The sequence below is a fragment of the Rhinolophus hipposideros genome, assembly GCF_964194185.1.
Source record: "Rhinolophus hipposideros genome assembly, chromosome: 20".
NCBI lineage: Eukaryota > Metazoa > Chordata > Mammalia > Chiroptera > Rhinolophidae > Rhinolophus > Rhinolophus hipposideros.
The window spans coordinates 15,745,019-15,766,388 of record NC_138066.1 but is presented as its reverse complement, the minus strand read 5'-3'; the positions used below and the strand labels follow the sequence as shown (position 1 = coordinate 15,766,388).

The window sequence follows — 21,370 nt, the reverse complement described above, 5'->3', positions numbered from 1 at the left end:
AAGCGTTCACAGGTCAGGGCAAGCGGGCAAGTGCACAGATAGTAGGAATATAATGAGAAAGTCGTCAGGGCCATGAGAAGGATTCTGATAAAAGGGGACTAAATTCGGAGGAGGAGATACCACTTCTTGTTGAGTCGGGGCTGGACTGGGTGCACGTGTATGGTCGGGGCATTTCTGGAGGGTGTGCTCCTGTCCTGGGCTGCAGACGGTCTTGGTCAGCTCTTGTAAGATAGACATTTCCCAGCAGCTGGTAGGAATCCAAGACAGTTCTCTCTCTGCTATTACTTTATTTCAAGAGCACTCACCTTAAACAGTCATCGTGTTCCTGGGCATGTGTCCAGATGCCAGTCCTATAAATCAATCCTGTTTTCAGTGTCATTTCCCAGATGCTTCATCCTCCTGGGGGACAGATGTGAGAAGATGACAGTAGTTTTCCCTAGAGCTGGGGTTGGAGCTTTCTGTATCTTTTAACCCACATTTCCCTTTGAGGAGTTAATGATCATAAAACTAATAATAATGCGAATACCGACAGCAATATCACCTCCCATCTGCAAAGTGTTGTATGCTTTCCAAAAATCTTTCATGCAATTCTATTTATTGGTACGTATGGCTGATAGGGACCTTCCCATATAAAAGCTGCGATTTAAGGGAACTCATGTCAGGAATAAAAATCCTTTTGCAATGCAGATTAACCCTTCAGGTGTTACTCTGTGCCAATTTTTAATGGGTTGTCTGAAATGCCTGTATTGCTGTTTCACCTGTCCGGGTCTCTTTTCCTTCCACAGGCAGTGATGGCTGTGCCTGGGCCCCAACTTGGGTATTTCCCAAAGTGGGAGCCACATATGTTATGATTTAAGAGATGATTTTAGGTGGCTCCTGGATATATTAATATATTTTGTGTTTTAATAGTTAGGTATATATTTTAATGTATATTAAAAAAAATATGATTTGCACATCTTTCCTATGATTTCAGATGTCATACATGGGATAAGGCTGTGCTTTTAAGAAGTCAGTTGTCGTAAAGAACAGTATGAAGGAAATAATAGTGCGTGCAGGTGGTGTGTGAGTATGACAAAACTACAACGTTGGGATGAACAACTGAAGTTTAGAAACATTGATGAACCCATGGGACTGTCTGAAGCTTCAGATAGCCGGGAGCCCAGAGTACAGAGATCCACCCTTCAGGAGAGTGGGGCTGCTGGAATTTGGGCTTCGTTCCCCAGCAGTTGCCCCTGTCCTCTCCGCTCTATAATCTGCTGAGGAATTAGCTGAGAGACACCTCCCTGGCGTCTGGCATTATGGAGAGGAGAAGAGTGGCTGGACGTCCCTGCGTTGTCTCCACTCATAGAGGGGCCAGCTGACCTGAGGCTGATGCTTGGCATGGACACAGCCCCTAGACCCAGTAGCATTGACTTGGAGCAGATGCTGCTGGGTGCTCCTTGCAAACTGGGGTGGCCCATGAGCTGAATTCTGCTGTCTGCACAGCCACTTGGCCTAAGGCAGCCCTGCCTATTCAGTCCTCACTGTTGCCTTGGAGGAGATCAAAGCGCCTTGGCCTAGAACCAAACCTTGGAGGTTTTATTTAGCCCTACTGTAGTAGTCCAGGCCAGAGCTGGCCAAGCCCTACTTGTAGGCACTGTCTCTCCCAGAGTGACTGGACTGGACTTGGAGGCCTTGAGCTGACAGATTGTCAGCCCATCAGATTGTGTAAAATATTGGGAGTGAATGAGCCCACCGTGGCTGTGTTTCATAAGCTCCGCTTGGGGAGGAAGTGAAGACAGTGTTACTGAGAAGGCAGCTTTCCCGTGCTGGGGGGCTGGCAAGCAGCATGACGTCGGCTAGGGGACCATGAACTCTTTAGAGGACTCGCCCTGGGGTTTCTGGGCATGGGCACCTCTAGAGGGCTCTGGGGGGGACAGAGACTGTCTCCCTCTCTTGTATTCCCAGTGCCTGGCACCTAATGGAGAATGAATGAATGAATGAATGAATGAATGAATGAATGTTGAGCCCTGGCATTTATGAGGTAAGGATAGCCTCACAAGGATTCAAGAAACAATTGTGAATTTCCAAATGATTCTAAACCAGGAACATGTGGGGTCTGAGGAAAGCAAAGAAAAGATAGAAGAGGTTTTTGGTGGTAGCTGAGACGAGACCCCCCTGTGGTAAGATGCACAGAATTTAATTTCACCTCCTTTCATAGCATCTCCACCCTCATGCCAGTGAAAACATCAGAATGAATGTGGCCCAGAGTGAGAGGACTCTTGGGGGTGAGATCTTATTCCCTTTTGGGGAGCTCTTTCAAGATTGGACTCTGAGGTGGGAGTCTCTTGAGGAGAGGGTCTTGCTGAAATGGGCTGACACAGGGGTCTGTGCTCATGCCAGGGAGGCTGAAGGCTTGGCGGGAGCTGCGAAGCACCAGGTCTCCATCCAGGTCCTCGTCCAACCAGCTGTAGAGTTAAGCTCACAGTGTGCCCCACGTGACTTCCAGGCTCTCAGGCAAATCCTCAGTTGGCAGGGAATAAGAGGAGAATGGGGCACAGCAGGAGAGCACGGCCCCCAACATGGAGGGTGAGTTCCCATGTGTCAGGCTGGGGAAGCAGCATGGTTTGTGTGACGCGCAGGGAGGCCGCCTCGGGTCTGACCTTGGGGGGCCGGGGCTGGGCCCTGCTCCAAGCTCTGATCTTCTTTCTCAGAGGATATGCTGCCCGCCTGCAATGTGGACAGCTCTAGGCAGCTGGCAGTTTCCACTCTCTGTGGCTCGGGAATAATGGTAACACCTTCCAGACTGTGGGATTCCCGGGAGTTCATCCATGGAGAGCACTTAGAACGGTTCTGGTACCTGTGAAACCATCAATAAGTAACTATTGCCCTTCCCCAAGTCTCGGCATCCATACTTGTTTCCTAATGCCGCTGAAACAAATAACCACACATTTAGTGGCTTAAACCAACACAAATTTTTTCACGTACACACAAGTCCACAGAGGTCTGTAGGACTGCGTTCCTTCTGGACGTTCCAGGGAAGAGAATCCGTTTCCTGGCCTTTTCCAGCTTCTAGAGGCTCCCTGTATTCCTTGGCTCATGGCCCCATCCTCTGTCTTCAAAGCTAGCATCTTCCAATCTTGCACCCAGTCTCTCCCCCGCTCCCTCTTTCTGTGGCCACTTCACCTTTTCTCTGACCCTCTGGCCTCCCTCTCCTAGGACCCTTGTGACACATGAGGTCCACTGGATAGTCCGTGATAATCTTCCCTTCTAAAAATCCGTAACTTAATCATATCTGCAGAGTCCCTTTTGCCATGTAAGAGAACATATTCACAGGTTTGGGGGATTAGCATGTTGACCTCTTTGGCAAGACACTGTTCTTCTGTCACAAAGTCACATACCGTTTCAAAGACTTGTGGGGGCAGCAGCCGCCGCCACAGATCTGCTAACTGGTTACTAATGGAAGGCTAAGGATTAAATCCCTCGCCTGGGGAAAGGGTGGAAAAGCCTGTGGGAACTCGCCGGGGAAGGGAAACCAGCTGGAGGAAAGCTGCTCTTCTCAGGACTTGGGGAATTTCTGATAGTTTCCTACGCGCTCCCGGCCTACGTTCAGGGATCTGTTGGAGATTCCGGGTAAGCTGCTGATGCTTGAAAAAGGTGCATGAGGGTGAGGAAATTATCCGAGCAGTGGAAGAGCATGGAATTTGGTGTTCAAAGGACTGGGGTGAAATCCCAGCTCTGCCACTTCCTGGGCTAGCCCCTCCCCTCTTTTAAGTCTTGTTTGTTTCCATTTGTATAATGGAAACATATAGTACCCACCTCTCAGTGAGACATTTGAGGGCTAAGTGAGAGAGTGGAAAGGACTTACAAGGCTTAATAAATGTTAGGTGCCTACATGTTAGGGGTGTCACGTGGTGCTGGGCTTCAAGGAAGTACCCAGGAGGGTGATGCAGGTGCTTCAAAGGCCCCGCGAAATCACAGGGCAGGTAACCGGATGGGGCACGGGTCAAGCTGGAGGGTCAGTGCCGCAGACTCTGACACGAGAGCTGAGAGCTGCTGCGGCTGCTGCAGGCCAGAGACTTCAGCTGTGCCTTAAGTGGAGGTGGGATTCAGACAAGAGAAAAGCCGGTAAAGGAGAAGTCGCTTTTAGGCAGCAGGGGTAACAAGAACCAAAGTTCAGAGGCGAGCACACTCCTGGCACATTGCGAAGGCAGAGATCTGATGGCTTTTGGGCGATCAAAAGGATCAGAAGAGGCACTAGGAGCCACTAAAGGTGTTTAAAGAATAAGCTGGACCCTGTGTCACAATTTATATTTGCATTTACTTTTTTTTTGTTAAACATCTTTTTGTCCCACTAGATTAGAAGCCACATGAGAGGAGGGGCTACTGTATACTTGTTTCCTGTTGTGTTGCCAGGGTCTGGTGGGCATTCAGTACATATTTGTTGAATGGATACATAAATGGGCAAATAACCGAATCTCCAGGTCATCACATTTTGCCGTATTGATATTAAGTCCTTGGCAAGCCTCTGGTGGAAGGTGGCATTCTCAGAAGATTGATCTGGCTTTGGTGTGTGGAGCTGAGGAGGGAGGAGAGAAGCAGAGGTCAGTTAGAAGAACGGAAGGGGGGTGGAGGGGACACCGGTGAGATGCTGTGGGCCTTGACCACTGCTGGGGGAGGTGTGGAACGCAAGGGAAGAGTCTTGGTGAGAGATTAGCAAGATGGGCCTTGAAAGCTAAAGGAACCTTTGTCTTTACCTTAGAGGAGAGTGGGGGATGGGGAGGCCACTATGGGTCTGTGCCTTATACAATGGACAGTCAGGAAAGGGCGGGAGGTGTGGTGGCGGTGGGCTAAGAGGGATAAAGGTTGAGGGCCCCACAGTTAGCACCTTCTGTTGTGGGAGTTTGCCCCTGGGGTCAGGAAGATAGAGTCTGAGGTTTAGCTAGAAGGCACACAGCTGGGGTTCCTATGGCCACTTTCATCCCATTCTCTCTGCTCACAGTTTATATATCACTTCCTCTGAGAGCCTCCTGAGGCCCCTGCTGTGCCCTCCCATGTGCCGAGCTCTGCCTCAGTCATTTCTCTGATTTCCCTTCTTAATTATGTCCCCCTATTGAATTGCCCCCACTCATGAGGCCAGGTCCTTCCTTATCTTGCTGATTATTATAAGGTTCGCTAGGTGGGTGGATGGATGGATAGATGGATGGATGGATGGATATAAAATAAGGACATGTGGAATAAAGGATGGGAGAGAAACAAAGCAAGATGTTAGCAGTAGGAATGTGGGTGATTGTTTTTCCTTTTATATTTCTATATTTGCCAAAGTTTCTATACTAAGTATAGTTGGCTTTTATCTCCTGTAGAAGTGTTAGTTAAAGAAGCGACAAATGATAAGGAAACAGGCCACAAAGGATTCTAGCCTCCTTTCTCATGAGCTGTTGGCTTCTGGTTTGTGCAGGTGGAAGCAGGGAAAGGCCTGGAGATGAGGAAGCTGGTTCTCTCGGGGTTCCTGGCCAGCGAAGAAATCTACATTAACCAGCTGGAAGCCCTCTTGCTGGTGAGTACGTGTTCTGGGGCCTTCGAGTCCCTTTGTCGGGTTATGATCTAAAACTGCTTTTGGAGTTGGAAAGGAAGGAGGACCTGGACCAGTCCTTGTCTGTGGGCAGAGTCTGGGGTACTTCTCTGCTTACAGCTCGGTGTCAGGCAGCTGGGGCCATTGCCAGAAAGGTCTCGGCCCCGACTCTTCATTACCTGCCCTGGGAAAGCAGGATTAGAAGCAGTCAGGTTGGGGGTGGCAAACACTCCATCACCCATGACCATGCACCGGCATTACTAATCCATCTGTCCAGGTGGAGGCCTAGCCATCTCCTGCACTCTGTGCTCCGGGAGTCTCTTATCAATCATTCTTTGTCATACCTGGTCCCCCCTGGAATGGTGAACCATTCGTGCCATGCCAAGGCCCTGTGGCAGGAAATGTGTGGTGGAGGGTTGTCTGTGCCATTTTGACACATGCCATGGCTTGGAGGCATTAGACCAACTCCAGTCCTCTGTGAAGGTGCCTCAGTTTCCTCTCCAAGATGGAGGCATTGTTGTGAGAATCAGACTGGGAGGAGAATACTATTGAAAGATTTTCAAAAGGTGAAAGTACTACAGAGATGTAAGGTGTTTCTGCCTTTGAAGAAAGTACTTCTTAGATGCGTCTGGAGATCATGCCGTGATTGTGGCAGGTAAAGTTGTTTCCCTGGGTGTTCTGCAGTCAGACGTAAGAGGATACAAAGGAGGAATAAGACATGTAGGTGTAGCTCGATAGAAACTCTTACAAGAATTATAAGATACAACATATATGTGCTTATGGGATGGGGTCACCCAGTGTCCCAGGGGACTTGGCGTTTGTTCGCCAAGAAGAACTATTGAAATGTGCAGATACTTTGCAACACGCTGAACAGTGTCTGTGGTACATCCCTGGTGTTTACTGGAATGTGCAGTCGTATTTTCAAGTGAAGGACAGTGTGGTGGCAGGGACCTCGGTTTGGGGCCAGAAGTAGGGCAAGACTTGGCTCTGCTATGAATAGTACACTTACTGCAACTGTTTTACAAACTGGGGGTCTCAACCATTAGTGGGTTGTGAAATCAACGTGGTGGGTTGAACCAGCGTTTAAAACCAAATAAGAAAACACCAGCATGTATCACCATAATAAGTACCGTTTCATGAAACTTTCGGTTTGCTGTGGGTATGTGTATATGTATGTACTTAGTCCATATTATTTCTTACGTGGGTTGTAGGGTTTGAAAAACCACTGGCTTTGGGTAAGCCATGCATAACGTCCTTGAGCCTGTTTCCTCATATGAGGATGAGACTAATACCATTACCTTCTCTCTCTTTATGGAGTTGAGAAGACCAGGTGATCCTTTTTGGAACCCAGTACAATGCTAGGTACTTAGGCACTCAAATATTAACTGAAGGACAGGCAGATAAACAGTCAGATACATGTGACATACACCTTCTAAACTATGAATTACTGTACCAAAATAACGGGGCGTAGTTGTCATTAGTAGTAAAAGGGTGCATATTTGAAAGGAGTTCAAACAAAGGAACCAGAGCACGGGGATTTGAATCCTTACCTGACTGCTTACTCGCTCTAGGCCTTTAGCAGATTAATGAACCTTTGGGCCTCATTTTCCCCATCTGCAGGCTGGGTATACTATGTAATAGTAGTACAGCCTTGTTAGAACATTGATGAGATGCTGTAGAAACTTAACTCTTGTTTATATCAATTAGCTATGGTAAAATTGGTTTTGCTTAAAGTTGCAGAACCGATGGATGACATTAAGTGAGGACTTACTGTACGCTGTCCAGGGGGTTGTTGTGAGGATTATATGAGTTTGTCTGTGACGCTCTTAAAAAAGAGCCAAAGTCTTAGCTGATGCTATTATTTTCTCCAGTGCTGGGAGAGAATGCAAGTTAGGGCCTGTTTTTCTCTATCAACACACCCTTTGCCTGAGGAAAGGGGCGGTGCCTGTCCTCCTCTCTTCAGAAGCGTGCCACTCTTAGATTCCAACTTGAAGCTCTCATCTGTCATTGGGCCTAACCTGAGCTTCCGTTTGCCGGGGCAAAGATAACAACAGATTTAGGGGCCAAGACACTCCCTCCCTGCCTCGCCTTTCAAACAGCTCCTGCCTCAAAGGCAAAAACTGTGAGACTGGGGCCCCTCTTCTCTCCCCAGTTTGTTCATCCGGGGCCCCTGACGGGTTCTTTCTGGAGCAGAAGCTACAGTGTGGGGGGGAGGGACCAGCTGGGAGGCCTGGTCTGGGGCTTGAGGGCTCCAGGAAGGGGGGGCAGGACCCTCTACTGCCACAGCCTCAGCTGATAAGCCTCCGAGATAAGGCACCAAGCCTTCTCTTCTCCCTGAGCTGGGAACCGTCCCCTCTCAGCCCCCCTGTAGCTAATCCCTTTGCTTTTGGAGGTGATCTGACCAAGGGGCTCAGAGAAGAAAATCTGTCCTCTGCAAGCTCCCCTTCTCCTCCTACGCCCAGATCTCCCTCTTTCTCATCACCCCACCCCCATTCCCACATCTCTGCTCCTAACAGTGTTTGAATGTTCTCAGCTTAACACTTCCTGATATGCAAACAACTAGATGTGTGTACCTAAGACTGTGTACACACACAGGCACAGACAGGGACGCCACACTGGAGTCTCAGTTCCTGCCCCCAGGTTGCTGGCTGGGCAAGGTCTGGTCATCTCCTGGAACCCTCCAGGTTCCTGGTGGTCTCAGATTATAAGTAAAATGGTCCTGGGAGCCTGGGCTGCGGTGGGGGTGGAGGGAGACAAACCGAATGCTTGTAATTCGGCATCTCCCCGACTCTGGGTAATGAGCTGGGTGGGCACTGCCTCTGGCTGCACCATCACCCACAGCACCTCCCACCACTGGGCTTGACTAACAGGCAGTCCTCTCTCAGACTCTCATTCTGGCAGTTTGCTTTGTAGTTCCTCGGCCCACGGCTCTCAGGTTCCTTATCTGTGAAAGAGGTTAGTGACGCCCTCCTGCCTGGGCCCCAGGGAGGAGGAGGGCAGCTAGGTGTTAGTAACAGGCCTTGCTGACAGCCTCCAGGCCTCTGGGATAGGAGGTGGAGGAAATGGGCGATTTCTTTCCCGTTTCGAAAGGCAGGTTGCTGGGGCACAGAGCAGACCAAGGCCTGTATGGGGCTTCACCAGATAAAAATGACTGCCTTCCAGGGCCAGCCAAGGGCGCACACCCAGTGCTTTCCCCTCCCCCGTGAACTCAGGGCTGAGACCGTAGGTCCCCAACCTTGTCCTGAGAACTGTCTGATGGCCCAGTGCAGCCCCTGTCCATGTGACCCGCTGCTGGTGAGTGCCCATTTCTTCCCCTTTTGTAGACGGAGTGGGAAGTTTAGGAGGAAGCAGAGCACTTGTTGTCTTGTCCCTGCGTGGGCGGTAGATGGGTGCTTCCCCAGCAGCTTCTGAGAAATCCAGACTTTTTTGCCTTCCCAGGATGGTTCTCTCCCTATTTCCTTTATTCCCCCCTCAGTGGGAACGGCACTGGAGCAGCGACAGGGATTGGTGGTTTTGGGCCTCTGTGGTGACTGGGACCCTCCATTGTCTCCTGAGTAGAGGGACTAAGGATAAACTGTGACAGTGATCCTGAGGGCCAGTCTGTATCCTTTTCGGAGCCCTGGGAGCCTTGAAGCTGAATGTGGCCTCTCACCTTTCTCATGGCTCCCGGTTCCTTCTGTTTCTTTATGAGGCCTGCTTACCAGGCCTCACCCCTCCACCTGCTCAGATCTTCCCAACCTTCACGGCCTGTTTCGGTCACCTCCTCTGGGAAGCCCTCCAAGTTGCACCAGCACAACCTCGAGACCACTTGGTTGGTACTTATAGGACAAGTCAGGTTATACCCTATCTTGCTTTGTCTGCTAAATTGTTTCATTTATCTTGTTCCAGTTTACCCAAAGAGATTATAACATTCTCTAGAGCAAGGATCATGAGTCATAAAAATAATCTTCTAAAAAGAAAACTGGATCCTGTCACTCCCTTGCTTAAATCCTTCCAGGGAAAATCAGGTCATTGCTTAGGCTTAAAAGCCACGTTCCTTCGCCTGCATGATCTAGCCGCTGCCCCCCCTCCTGCCCTGCTTTAGGTCCCTCTCTTTACCCTTGCCCACTGCATACAGGCTCACTGGTTGTCTCCCAGCTTCTGTCTCACTGAGCCTGTTCCCGCCTCAGTACTGGGCCCTGAGGAAGTCCTCCTGGAATACTGTTCCTGTGTCTGTGTGCTTACATTTCAGGGTAAATATCCCCTTTTTGGAGAAGCTGTCCTTCAGCACCTGACTTGGGACCCTTCTGACTTCCCTCATTGCATATATGTGTGATTATATGGTCGATTGCTTCCTTGTGTTTTGTCTCCCCTCCTAGATGGGAGGCTCCATGGGGCAATGATTTGTGAACCACAGAACAGCACCCCTCTGAAACCTCCTCCCCTACCCCAGTCTTGCCTCACGGTAGATACTTGGTACATTATTTGTGGGGTGAACAATAATAATAGCAGCTAACATTGATTGATTGCCTTCTACCGTGTTTCCCCGAAAATAAGACCTAGTTGGACAGTCAGCTCTAATGTGTCTTTTGGAGCAAAAGTTAATATAAGAGCTGGTCTTATTTTACTATAATATAAGACCAGATCTTACAATGTTGTATAATATAGTATATATCATATCATTTCATATATCATATCATTTCATATTAAAGACCCATCTTATAGTAAAATAAGACCAGGTCTTAGATTAATGTTTGTTCCAAGAGACGCGTTAGAGGTGATTGTCCGGCTAGGTCTTATTTTCGGGAAAACACGGTATGTAGCAGGCACCGAGTCAATATTTTAGATAAATTATGGCTTTCGATCTTCCTATCCGTGTTCTTGAGAAGGTAATATTCTCCCAGATTTACAAATGAGACTGCTGAGGCCCAGAGATGCTGGGTAACTCGCCCACTGTTAGTAAGTGGCAGAGTTGGGGCTCAAACCCACACTGCCTGGCCTGCACCAGGTGGAACCCATTCTACTTCCCTCGCCAAGGGCTAGACATTAAGGGTTTGTTGGTTCCAACGCTGAGAGGGTCAGAAGGGGGCCTTCTGCTTTCTCCTGCCTGGACTTTATGGAGCTGGGAGGATGACGGAGCCAGAAGTCAGAGCGCTCATCTGAGTCCATGAGACTTTCTCTGGTGGACAGACTTGGGCGCTGCCACCATCAGAGTGAGACAGATATGTGAGGAGAGAGTGAACCCTGGCTGGGAGTTTGCTGCTGAGGCTGGCTCGAGCCGGTGGTCGTGTCTCAGAGAGAGCCAGCAATAAGTTCGGCCTGCCTCGGTGTAGGTGTTCCCTCCAGTCTAGCATTGGGTCACCCACTCCCTGCTAGAATGCTGCTCTTGTCGGAAAGCTCACTACCGGATCCTATGACAGAGTGGGGGACAGTTTTAAGGAGGCCACACTTGACCCCATGACTTCTTGCTGCTCATGAGTCTGCACAGTGACCCAGACTGCGTCAAAGACCCCTTTCCATACAGCCCTTCGTCACATGAGCCGTGGCTGACTCAGGCGTCTCTCTTCCGGTGCCCTCCCCTCCCTTGCCTTCTCTTTGTGGCGGGTTTCCAGACCCTGTCTCCTGGAGGGCCTTTGGAATCCAGGCTGGGCATCTCTGAGGGCTTTGAGGCCGAAGGAAGGTCAACCAAGGAGGGCCTCTTTATCCTTCAGTATCAGTGTTTTGTTTCAACTATGAATTGTAATACCTTTTCCCCTGATTATATAAAACTAGTGTTCACTCTAACCTCTGTGCTGTACACCTGAAACTGATGATATTGAATGTCAACCGTAATTGAAAAATTAAAATTTTTTTCATCCAAAAGTAAATTAAGCAGCAAAATAAATACATAAAGTTAGTGTTTACTTATTGTAAACACTAATGATTTAGAAAATGCAGAATATTATTCTGAAGAAAATGCAAGGGGGGTGGGAGAGGGAGATGAGGGGAAGGGGGATCAAATATATGGTGATGGAAGGAGAACTGACTCTGGGTGGTGAACACAGAGTGGGATTTATAGATGATGTAATACAGAATTGTACACCTGAAATCTATGTAGTTTTGCTGACAATTGCCACCCCAATAAGTTATAAATAAGTAAATAAATAAATAAATAAAATTAAAAAAGAAAGAAAATGCACCCAAGCCCCATTATCACACAGTCCTACTGTTGGGCGTGGAGGTGATGGCTTCCGCTCCCAGCCATTGTTGGGAGAGGATCGTGAGTTATTGTCTGTCACTTCACCGTCTCCACCTGCAGGCCAGGGAGCAGCTTGGTGTAGACAACAGAGATGACAGATAGGTTTCATCATACATGTCAACCTCAGCATTGAGAAAGAGTCTGAGACTACAAGCAGGCTCAATGAGGAAGATCATTGTGATCGCTTAGCCATGTTTGCCACGGGTACAGGAAGTAGGACAGTGGCATATGTGCCGCCTGTTTACTCTTTGTCTACCAAGTGATGAGAACTTGAAATACTGGTGCCGCTGAGATTGACATTCAGTCCCTTGAAGACTGCACTCCCAAGTCTTAGAATCACGTTCTGTTTCTTTGTTGTTGTTTTTTTTTTACTTTATTGGGGAACAGTGTGTACTTCCAGGACTTTTTTCCAAGTCACGTTGTTGTCTTTCAGTCTTAGTTGTGGAGGGCGCAGCTCAGTCAGCTCCAGGTCCAGCTGCCGTTGCTAGTTGCTGGAGGCACAGCCCACCATCCCTTGTGGGATTCGAGGAATCGAACTGGCAACCTTTTGGTTGAGAGACATCGCTCCAACCAACTGAGCCATTCGGGAGGCAGCTCAGCTCAAGGTGCCGTGTTCAATCTTAGTTGCAGGGGGCGCTGCCCACCATCCCTTGCGGGACTCGAGGAATCGAACCAGCAACCTTGTGGTTGAGAGCCCACTGGCCCATGTGGGAATCGAACCGGCAGCCTTCTGAGTTAGGAGCAAGGAGCTCCAAACGCCTGAGCCACTGGGTCAGCCCAGGTTCTGTTTCTTGGAAGGAGACAGCTGAGGGATTCCCAGTCAACCCTCCCTTCTGCTGAAGTGTGACTGTGAGAGGAGAGCTTGTGTCTGAGAGCAGGAGGCCACTGTGGAAGAAAGATGTGGAGCCTGTTAAATTCAAAAGTGAGCCCAGTAGTACAGACTGCAGGCCGGGGGTTCCTCAGGGGAGAAGGGTGAGGGAAATGTATCCCTTAGGCCTGGCAGGACTGCCTGACCAGGCTCTGGCTGTTAGGTTCCCTCTCCTTGCAGGTGCACATGGCTTGTTGGGGCCTGTGGCAGCAGCTACTTGACACAAAGCACACTTCAGGTGTCCTACGGTCCGTGGCCTTGTCAAGGGAGAACCTGGGCAGCAGGAAGAGCTAATCGTTGCCCTGGGCCTGCTGACGTTCTGGTTTATTTGCCCCTCACCTCTGCTCTGTTTTTCCCTCCTCTCTCCCAGCCCATGAAACCCCTGAAGGCCACAGCCACCACCTCCCAGCCTGTGCTCACCATCCAGCAGATCGAAACCATCTTCTACAAGATCCAGGACATCTATGAGATCCACAAAGAGTTCTACGACAACCTCTGCCCCAAAGTGCAGCAGTGGGACAGCCAGGTCACCATGGGCCACCTCTTCCAGAAGCTGGTGAGTCTCCTGTTGGTGGAGGGTCCTCAGTGGAGCTACTGGTGTCAGGGGAGGACTGGTCAGCCCCAGCCCTCCTGGTCTCCCGGAAGCTTTCCGAGTCCTGGAGGAAAGCCTGGGCCTCTGCTTTATGGGAATGCTGGACCTGCGGCCTCAACTCCTGGTCTCCGCCGTGAAACCTAAATGTTCTAGGGATGCTGGTGACAGTCCGTGTGCATAGGTGCTCCTGACAGGGCACGTTTCTCTCTCCTCCCTGCTGGGCTTCAGTCCGCTGTCCGTGAGCTAACAGAGGGGTGTGTGCCCGGTGGACAGGCAGGGACTGCTCGTCTGAGACCCCAGGCATTCGCCGTACCTGAGCGCTGCCTGTGAAATGCAGTGGTCAGCTGGGAGACTGTCAGCGAAGGATCTTCTCCTGAGGACTTTAGAGCAGAAAGCACTAAGCCTAGTCATCCCGCCACTGCAGGGGAGGGACAAGGCCTGAGGGGGTAGAATCCACATGGAGGCTTAGTGTTGGGAAAGGCTCCCAGAGGTCTTCTAGGTCCCAGGGCTCCTGGGACACTGTCTCCCCGAGCTCTGTGTATGTCTCTGGCTCTGTCCCCCGGAGGAGCTCCAGGTGAGACCCACAGCACCCCTCGCCCCCACCTGGCTCTCCCCTTCATAACTTCTGCCAGCCTGACAGGTGGGAAGGGATTCACTGGCGGTTGTTCTCTAGTGTGAATGGTGGGGGGCAGAGAGCAGCACATCTCTCCTTTTCCTCCCTGCAATGGTGGGACTGGTTGAGTGGACAGGTCTCTGCTTTTCTTAACACTGGAGAAAACTCTTGCTTGGCTACTTACTCCCAGGGCCTCCAGCTCAGCATGTTCAAAATTGAACTCATTGTCTCTGAAGTTCTTTGCTCTTCTTCCTGCCTCTACCATGTTTCCCCAAAAATAAGACCTAGCTGGATAATCAGCTCTAATACGTCTTTTGGGCAAAAATTAATATAAGACCCAGTATTATTATATTATATTATATTATGTTATGTTATGTTATGTTATGTTATGTTATGTTATATTATTATATTATATTATATTATATTACATTACATTACATTACATTACATTATATTCCCAGTCTTATAGTAAAATAAGACTGGGTCTTATAGTAAAATAAGACTGGGTCTTATATTAATTTTTGCTCCAAAAGACGCATTAGAGCTGATTGTCCAGCTAGGTCTTATTTTCGGGGAAACACTCAGTGGGTACTGCTGCTGTCTCATCCCCCATCCATCCGCACCTCCTTGGACTCCCCCTTAGCACCTCCCTTCCCCCGCTCCGCCTCCCTCACCCCCTCCTCCCGAGTCCACTTCTTAAAAGTTCACTGCCACCTGCTTCCCTCCACCAGCTCTGGTGCCCTCACCTGGACCACTGCGGTAGCCTCAGGAGTGGCTCCTGCCTCCAGGCCGCCCTCCCTCTCCCCTTCCGCCTCCTACCTTTACTTAGCAGCCGAGAGGTACCTAAGCTCCTGACCAGGCCTCCCACTCCTCTGCTTACATCCTGTCAGTGACCCCCTTTGCCCATGGAATGCAGACCAGGCGCCAAGGAGACCCTTTGAGTGCTGCTCTCTGGCCTCTGGCCGCTGTCTCCCCCACCCTCTGTGCCCCTGACGCTGAACTTTCTGTTCTCAGTTCACACTGCAGGCACTCTTGACCTCTCTGTACTAATGGCTCTAGCTGCCTGAAATGTCCTTCCCCGTCGGGTGTGGCTTCTCCTGGTCAGTTCCCAGCCATGAAGTGATGTCTTTGGATAAGACTACCCCAACCCCTCGAATGCAGCCTCTATGCGTATCCCTCAGTGAACACGATAGCAGCCTGACTCCCCGAAACCATAAGCTCCCGGAGGACAGAATGTATTTGCTTCATCAGTAGACACCCCCTCCACCGACCCCCCCCCCAGGACCAGCCCAGTGCTCAGTACATGAATGAATGAGGGAGTAAGTGAGTGCACCATGACCTTGACCCCCGGGACTAAGGAGAACTTGGAAGGGCGGGGAGGGCGACATCACAGGATTCGAGGCCTGTGTCCTGAGAGACCAGCAGTGTTGTCGGGACAAGCGCAGCTTTGGAGCCAGGTCACAGCTGGGTTTGAATCCTGGTTCTGCCACCAATTAAACCTGTGATTTTGGGCAACTTACCCAACCTCTCCGAGATGCGGCTTCCTCATCTGTATAAATGAGGATAATAAAAGTATTTATCTCATTGGATTGTTGTGAGGACTGAGTGAGCTAATACCTGAAAAGTGCTTAGAACAAGGCCTGGAACATAGTAAATTAGTAAATACTCAATAGTCAGCCATTTTCATTACTGTTGTTATTATTGCTATTACTATTATCATTAATAATAATATTAGGAAGAGGTGCCCCTAGAAGGTGTTGCAGAGGAACTCCACACTTCTGCTTCTGGCAGCCCCAGAGTGGTCACCCCAGGTCAGGGATGGTGAACATCCAGCCCTCACTCCGGCCTGGTCCCCGGAGCTGGACCTGATTGGCTGGGGGCAGTGCTCTTCAGCCCTCAGGAGGGCAAAAGAGAGCAAACCTGGGGGCAGGACGGCGAATAGCCCAGAGCACAGCGCAAAGGCTTTCCCAGTTTATCTTTGTCACTTGGACCCTGCTGTCACCAGGGTCCCCCGTTTTGGTCTCAGCTCCACAGGCCTCGTCATGAATTTGCTCCCCACCTTGCCTCCCACAGCACCATGAACTGAGGTCTGAAGCCCCTGGGAAGGCCTGGGTAGAGTCAGGGCCGGCCAGGCCAGGCGTCCAGAGGCGGTTTCTTTTCTCTGGTCTCCGGGTATTTGATTATCCATCACGGAGAGAGGGGAATTAGCATCTCTGCTGTTTGTTTTATGAGGTCACCCCAGCGCCAAACTGCTGTTTCCAAGCAACACCCACTTCCCAGTTAACTGCCCTGGCAGGCTGGGCCTTGCGCCCTCTAGACGAGGGTGCCCCATGGGGATGACAGCACCTGGGGTGGTCAGTGGCTCCTGAACGCAGGCCTTCTTCCCAGGCTCCTGCTTCTGTTTTACCTCCTGCTGCTCCCTTAGGCAGTGGGATGGGAGGGTACCGTTCCAACCTGGCATCCAGCCTCCTGGGAAAGGGGACAAGGAGGGCGCATACCTGGAAGAAGAATAGCAATGATTTTTACTTCAGTTTAGGAAGCGACTGTCTAGCTCATCCCCTGTAGCCTGGGACACCAGTGGGCCAGTATTCTGCCGGAAAAATAAACAAACTCCATCCCTTCCTGCCCCTCCCCCAAGATTTTTCTTTTTGAAAAGCCGGGCTTGTCTGGGGCTGAGAGACCTGCATGTCTCTGACTGTGGCTTTTCCGCAGGCATCCCAGTTCTCACTTTTCCCTCTGGCTTTCCTGGACTCCACTACCTGCTTCCTCAGGCTGCTCCAAGCCCCCTGCCCCACCTTCTTTGGGTCCTTGAGGAGCACAGGGATTCTGCAGTAAGCAGAGTGGTCCAGGGAAGGGCTTAGGGGCAGCCCACTTTCCCCAGCACTTTGGTGAGAGCGCCAGGGAAACCTCGCAGCTACTTTACTGAAAAAAATTTAAATCAAAAAATATAGAGAATAATGTAGCAGACAACTGTGTGCTCACCTCTCAGAATTAACAGATGCTAAGCTCTGAAGATACACGGCAGAATATTTTAATCAAAACAATAAAGCATTGCAGATGCAGACGAAGTCTCTCCCGTCCCCTTTCCTCTCAACCTAGAAGTAGCTACTGGCATGAATTTGGTGTGTAGCCTTCTAGCTTGTAGTTTGTGTTTTTACTACATATCTATAGCTTTTTCTGGCATTGCATGTACTTTTTAAATGGACATAATGTACATATATATATAAATATATGTATGTATGTATTCTCTGTATGTTGATATATATATATATATATACTCTACCAGGGGTGCCAAAAATGTATATACATGACTTGTATTCATCTTTTGTTATTGGTATATATTGAGTGTTACAATTTTAAATACAGTTTTTTCCTTTCTTAAAATGTGTATATGTTTTTTTTGGCACCCTCTGATATGTATATTATGTATTTTGCAATTCAATCAACATTTGTTTTAAAACTTGTTGGTGGTGCTACACATAGCTCTAATTCATTAATTTTAACTGCAGCATGTGTGTGTGTGTTCCCCTTATTATGAGCATTTGTTTCCAGTCTTTCTACAGAAAGAAGAGTGAGGTTGTGAATCCCCACTCTCACATTTTCTTGGGCACCTATATATGCAAATTTCTCTAGAGCAGCACTTTCCAGTGGAAATATAAGCGAGCCACAACTAGAAATTAAAAATTTCTCGTAGTAGCCATGCATATAATCTAAAATTTAAGAGTAGAAACACACAGGTGAAATTAATTTTAAGAATATATTTTATTTAGCCCAATAGAGTTACAATATTATCGTTTCAACATGTTATCAATATTTTAAAAATGAGATAATTTACATTCTCTTCTACATATGAAGCCTTTGAAATCCAGTGTGTATTTTACGCTTATAGCACATTTCAATTTGGATTCGCCACATTTCAGGTGTTCAGTAGACATATGTAGTGAGTGGCTCCTGTATTGGATAGCAGAGCTCTCTATGCAGAAGTGGATTTGCTAAGTAGTAGGCTGAACTGTGCATATTTTTAACTTTGTTAGTTATTAACAAATTACTCTCCAAAGAATTGTATTAATTTACACCCCCACAAGCAGTCTATACAAGTTCCTATTTCCCCCTCTTTCTTGCAATTCCTTGATATCATTAGACTTTTAAATTTTGGCCAGATTGATGGGTATAAAATAGTATCTCATTGTAGTTTTAATTCAAATTTCCACCCTTTGCTCCCTTAAGAGGAAGTGCACAAAGGCTTTCCTTAAATGTGTGAGGGATTGAGTGACTGTGCCTTGGTTTCCCCTTTTGCGGAAAGGGCTGATGGCATCTGTTCCGCCTCCCAGAAGAGGTGAGGCTCTATGTGGTGACTTGTAAATGAGTAGTGAGGCAGGGCCTCTGGCTCCTTGGGAGCTTAGGAGATGGGGACAGGGACCTAGAAGCTGAGGGGCGTGGGGACTGTGCCTTCAAATACTGTGCCTCACACTCCACATGGGGAGTGAGGCACTGAGCTGGCCACACGTGCCCACCCTGCTCCTCCCCTGTCTCCCTGCTCCAGCGAATTCCAGGACATGAAAGAGATGTGAGGCATTCAGGGGTTTCAAACCCAGAGAGAACTTGATGATGCTAAATAAAGCCAAATGCTGCTGATGAGTTGAATTTCTAGCATACCAATAAAGGCCCTGCCCTGGGGGTTCCCCCCCACAGCCCTCAGTACCCCCTTGTTAACCTTGCTGGCTAAATCCGTTTCCATGGAAACTGTCAAGTTCAAAGGGATACTGTAGTATGTATATTCATTCTGCCTTTCCCCTCTGTTCCAGCTAGCCCTTAGAAGCTGAGTTAGAGGTTTTGAGTGTTAAGGGAACTCCAGGTGCTCTGGTTAAGCTTTCATCCATTCATTAATCCTCTCTCCCCATCCCACTCCTGCCCTTCTCTCTCTCCTCTCCTCCCTGCAGGCCAGCCAGCTGGGCGTGTACAAAGCGTTTGTGGATAACTATAAAGTCGCTCTGGAGACAGCTGAGAAGTGCAGCCAGTCCAACAACCAGTTCCAGAAGATCTCTGAGGTGGGCAGCTCCCTGCACAGCCACCCCTATGCCTCAGGGATTTGGGGGGCTGCTCCGAGCCTTCCAGCCTTTGGGCCTCTCCTTTTTCCTGCTTGCCAGTTAGAAAAATGGTTCTCATGATGGGTAACGGCCTGCCATTTGTTTTCTTGCACTTGACATTTTCCCTCTTAATGTAAGAACACCAATTTGTTTGATTCTTGTCATTCTGTTTTAGGTTTTTCTGTGTTAGAACAGGGAAGCAAAAAAAGGGGGGGCAGTATTTCCCACACTGTGGTGATCTTGAACAAGTCACTTCCCTTCTGTTGGCCTTTGTTTCTGTAGAGTCAGGTATCTAGATTCCTCCAACTCATCCCGCACTTGCTTGATTAGAACTACCATGGACACTGTGTAAAATGCGGATCTTCAGGTACCTTCCCTATAGCTTCAACTTCAGTAGGTTTGCCGTGGGGCCTGGGAGTCTGTATTTTTAAACAAGTTTCCCGAGTTATTTTTATGATCAGGAAGATTGGAGGAAGGCTGGACTAGGTGGTCTTTTCAGATCCTTGCAATCCCACAAACAGAGAGCACAAAGGCCACTTATGTGGAGTAGAAGCCGACGGCCCCTCTGGCTGGGAATATGCCTGTCCTGCTGCTGCAGCGAAGCCTTCCCTCCATGCTCCTCTATAGGGCATCGTCTGCCATCAACACTTCTGTGTCCAGGAAGTGGCAGGGCTGGACTCGAGGATCCTTCAGGAGCACAGCCCAACTCACCCCGTTAGCCAGAACGACCTCAGTGAGCCCCCCACTTCTGGCCTTGTAGTCACAGCACCCAGCCCCAAGTTCAGGGCTAGAGAACCTCTGGTTCCAGGATTGGGGAGCTCCTTCTGCAATTTTGGAGGTCCTGCCTTACAGGCCCCTCTGGACCTTTTGCTTTCTCATCCTCGGCTCTGATGCTAGAAAAGTTGGTGAGATGCAGGGTAGTTCTCATGAAACTACTGGGGTTAGGGGTTATACGCAAGTTTGAAATTTGCCTAGAGGCAGCACGGAGTTGGACAGACAGAGGTGAAAATGTCCGTTTGATTACTCATCAAAGCCAAATTGGCAAAATGTGGACTTGGATCTGTAGCCACGTTGGACTTGCTAACATTTCCACTCAATAATTACACACTACGGCTGGAGGCAGAGAGAGGAGGCCTGAGTTCAGTTTCTTCTCCCAAACCCAGGGATCAGGTGAGTCCGCCTCCTCCTCTGAGGACAGAGTGAGGGGTAGGGAATTCCCTCTACATGGAGGCACGAGGCTGAAGAAATGGTGCTTCCCCCCACAGCTCCCAGCCCTCCCTGGGAACAAACTGGATTCCCTGATCTGTGTTGAGAGAAGTCCAGCCAAGGGTGCCCAGGTACCCTGGGTCATATCTGGTCCAGAGAGTGGGGGTATCTCCTTAGTCTGGGCTAAGAAACCCAGCCTACCCAGAAACCCCTATTCTCATCCCTAAGCCCCTCTCAAAGCCTGCTGCCTCCAAGGGCAGAGCCAGGCTCATGGCCTGCTGCCAGGTGGCTTCTCACCCTGACTCATGCGCTGACGCTGTGACTTCCTACTGGCACTGTCACTTAATTACTGCAATTAGGCCCTTCTCCACTGCAGCGGGAATGATTTCATACTTCTAGGCTGCCCTGAAGGGGGCCATGGAGAAAAATTCGGTAAAGCTGGGAACCGCACACCAGCCAGAGACACAGCCTTGAGGAGATGAGTGACCCCCCCTTCACCCCACCCCCAAGCCCCAGACTCAGTCCCGGAAGGTGTTCTCTGTCTAGAAACAGCTTGAGGCAGGACCAGGAAAAGGGGTGTTCCCGCTGCCTAGGCATTTCCTCCCTCCCAGGCGAAGCAGGCACCTGGGTATCTGACCTTGGCCTCGCCTCGACCCCACCTTCCCGCTGACATCCTCTTTGGAGCCCTCTTCCCTGCACTCAACGCTCCAAGTGGGGATTGCATTACATCTCCAGTTACAGGCCACGCTGGTGGGTTGGCAGGCGCTGGAGCTGGCCCTCTCTCTCTAAAGGCAGATAAAACAAGTGTGGATCAAATAAGCTGTGCTGGAGTCCGTTTGCAGCACTCACTACCCAGTCATTTTGCCTGGGATCCAGGAAGACTGTTGCTTCTTTCTCTCTGACTGTTTCCTCTCTGATGCCCAGCACAGGGTGGGGAATGTCAGATGGGGCCGGGGCCTGGGTGAGTCCCTCCCCATGTGGGTGATAGGGGTAGGATGTTGCTCAGACTGCCCGTGGAGCTCAGCCACTCGGCCTCAGGTACACCACCTCCCTGCTTCGCCCTGCGCAGGTGTGCGGGACCCCTTACTCCTTATCCCAACAGTGGGTCATGCCCCCGGTATCAGCTGCTACACCTGGTGCTTGTCCACTCAGGCCCTGTGTGCCCTGGGCTGATGTGCCCAGACCCCCGAGGAGTGGCTGTGGTTGGGGATCCTGCTCTTGCCACTGCTCATTCTC

At 49.7% G+C, this 21,370-nt stretch overlaps 1 protein-coding gene across 5 annotated transcripts in view; it reads left to right on the top strand.

Moving 5' to 3' along the window:
• Positions 1-21,370, top strand: part of ABR (ABR activator of RhoGEF and GTPase) — a 172,245-nt gene that overhangs the window by 94,137 nt on the left and 56,738 nt on the right. For all 5 annotated transcript variants that reach the window (XM_081029805.1, XM_081029808.1, XM_081029807.1 and 2 more), the window contains 3 exons: positions 5,438-5,536; positions 13,007-13,192; positions 18,782-18,889. In XM_081029805.1, coding sequence (XP_080885931.1) covers positions 5,438-5,536; positions 13,007-13,192; positions 18,782-18,889 — 393 coding nt within the window. The remainder of the gene's footprint in view (positions 1-5,437; positions 5,537-13,006; positions 13,193-18,781; positions 18,890-21,370) is intronic.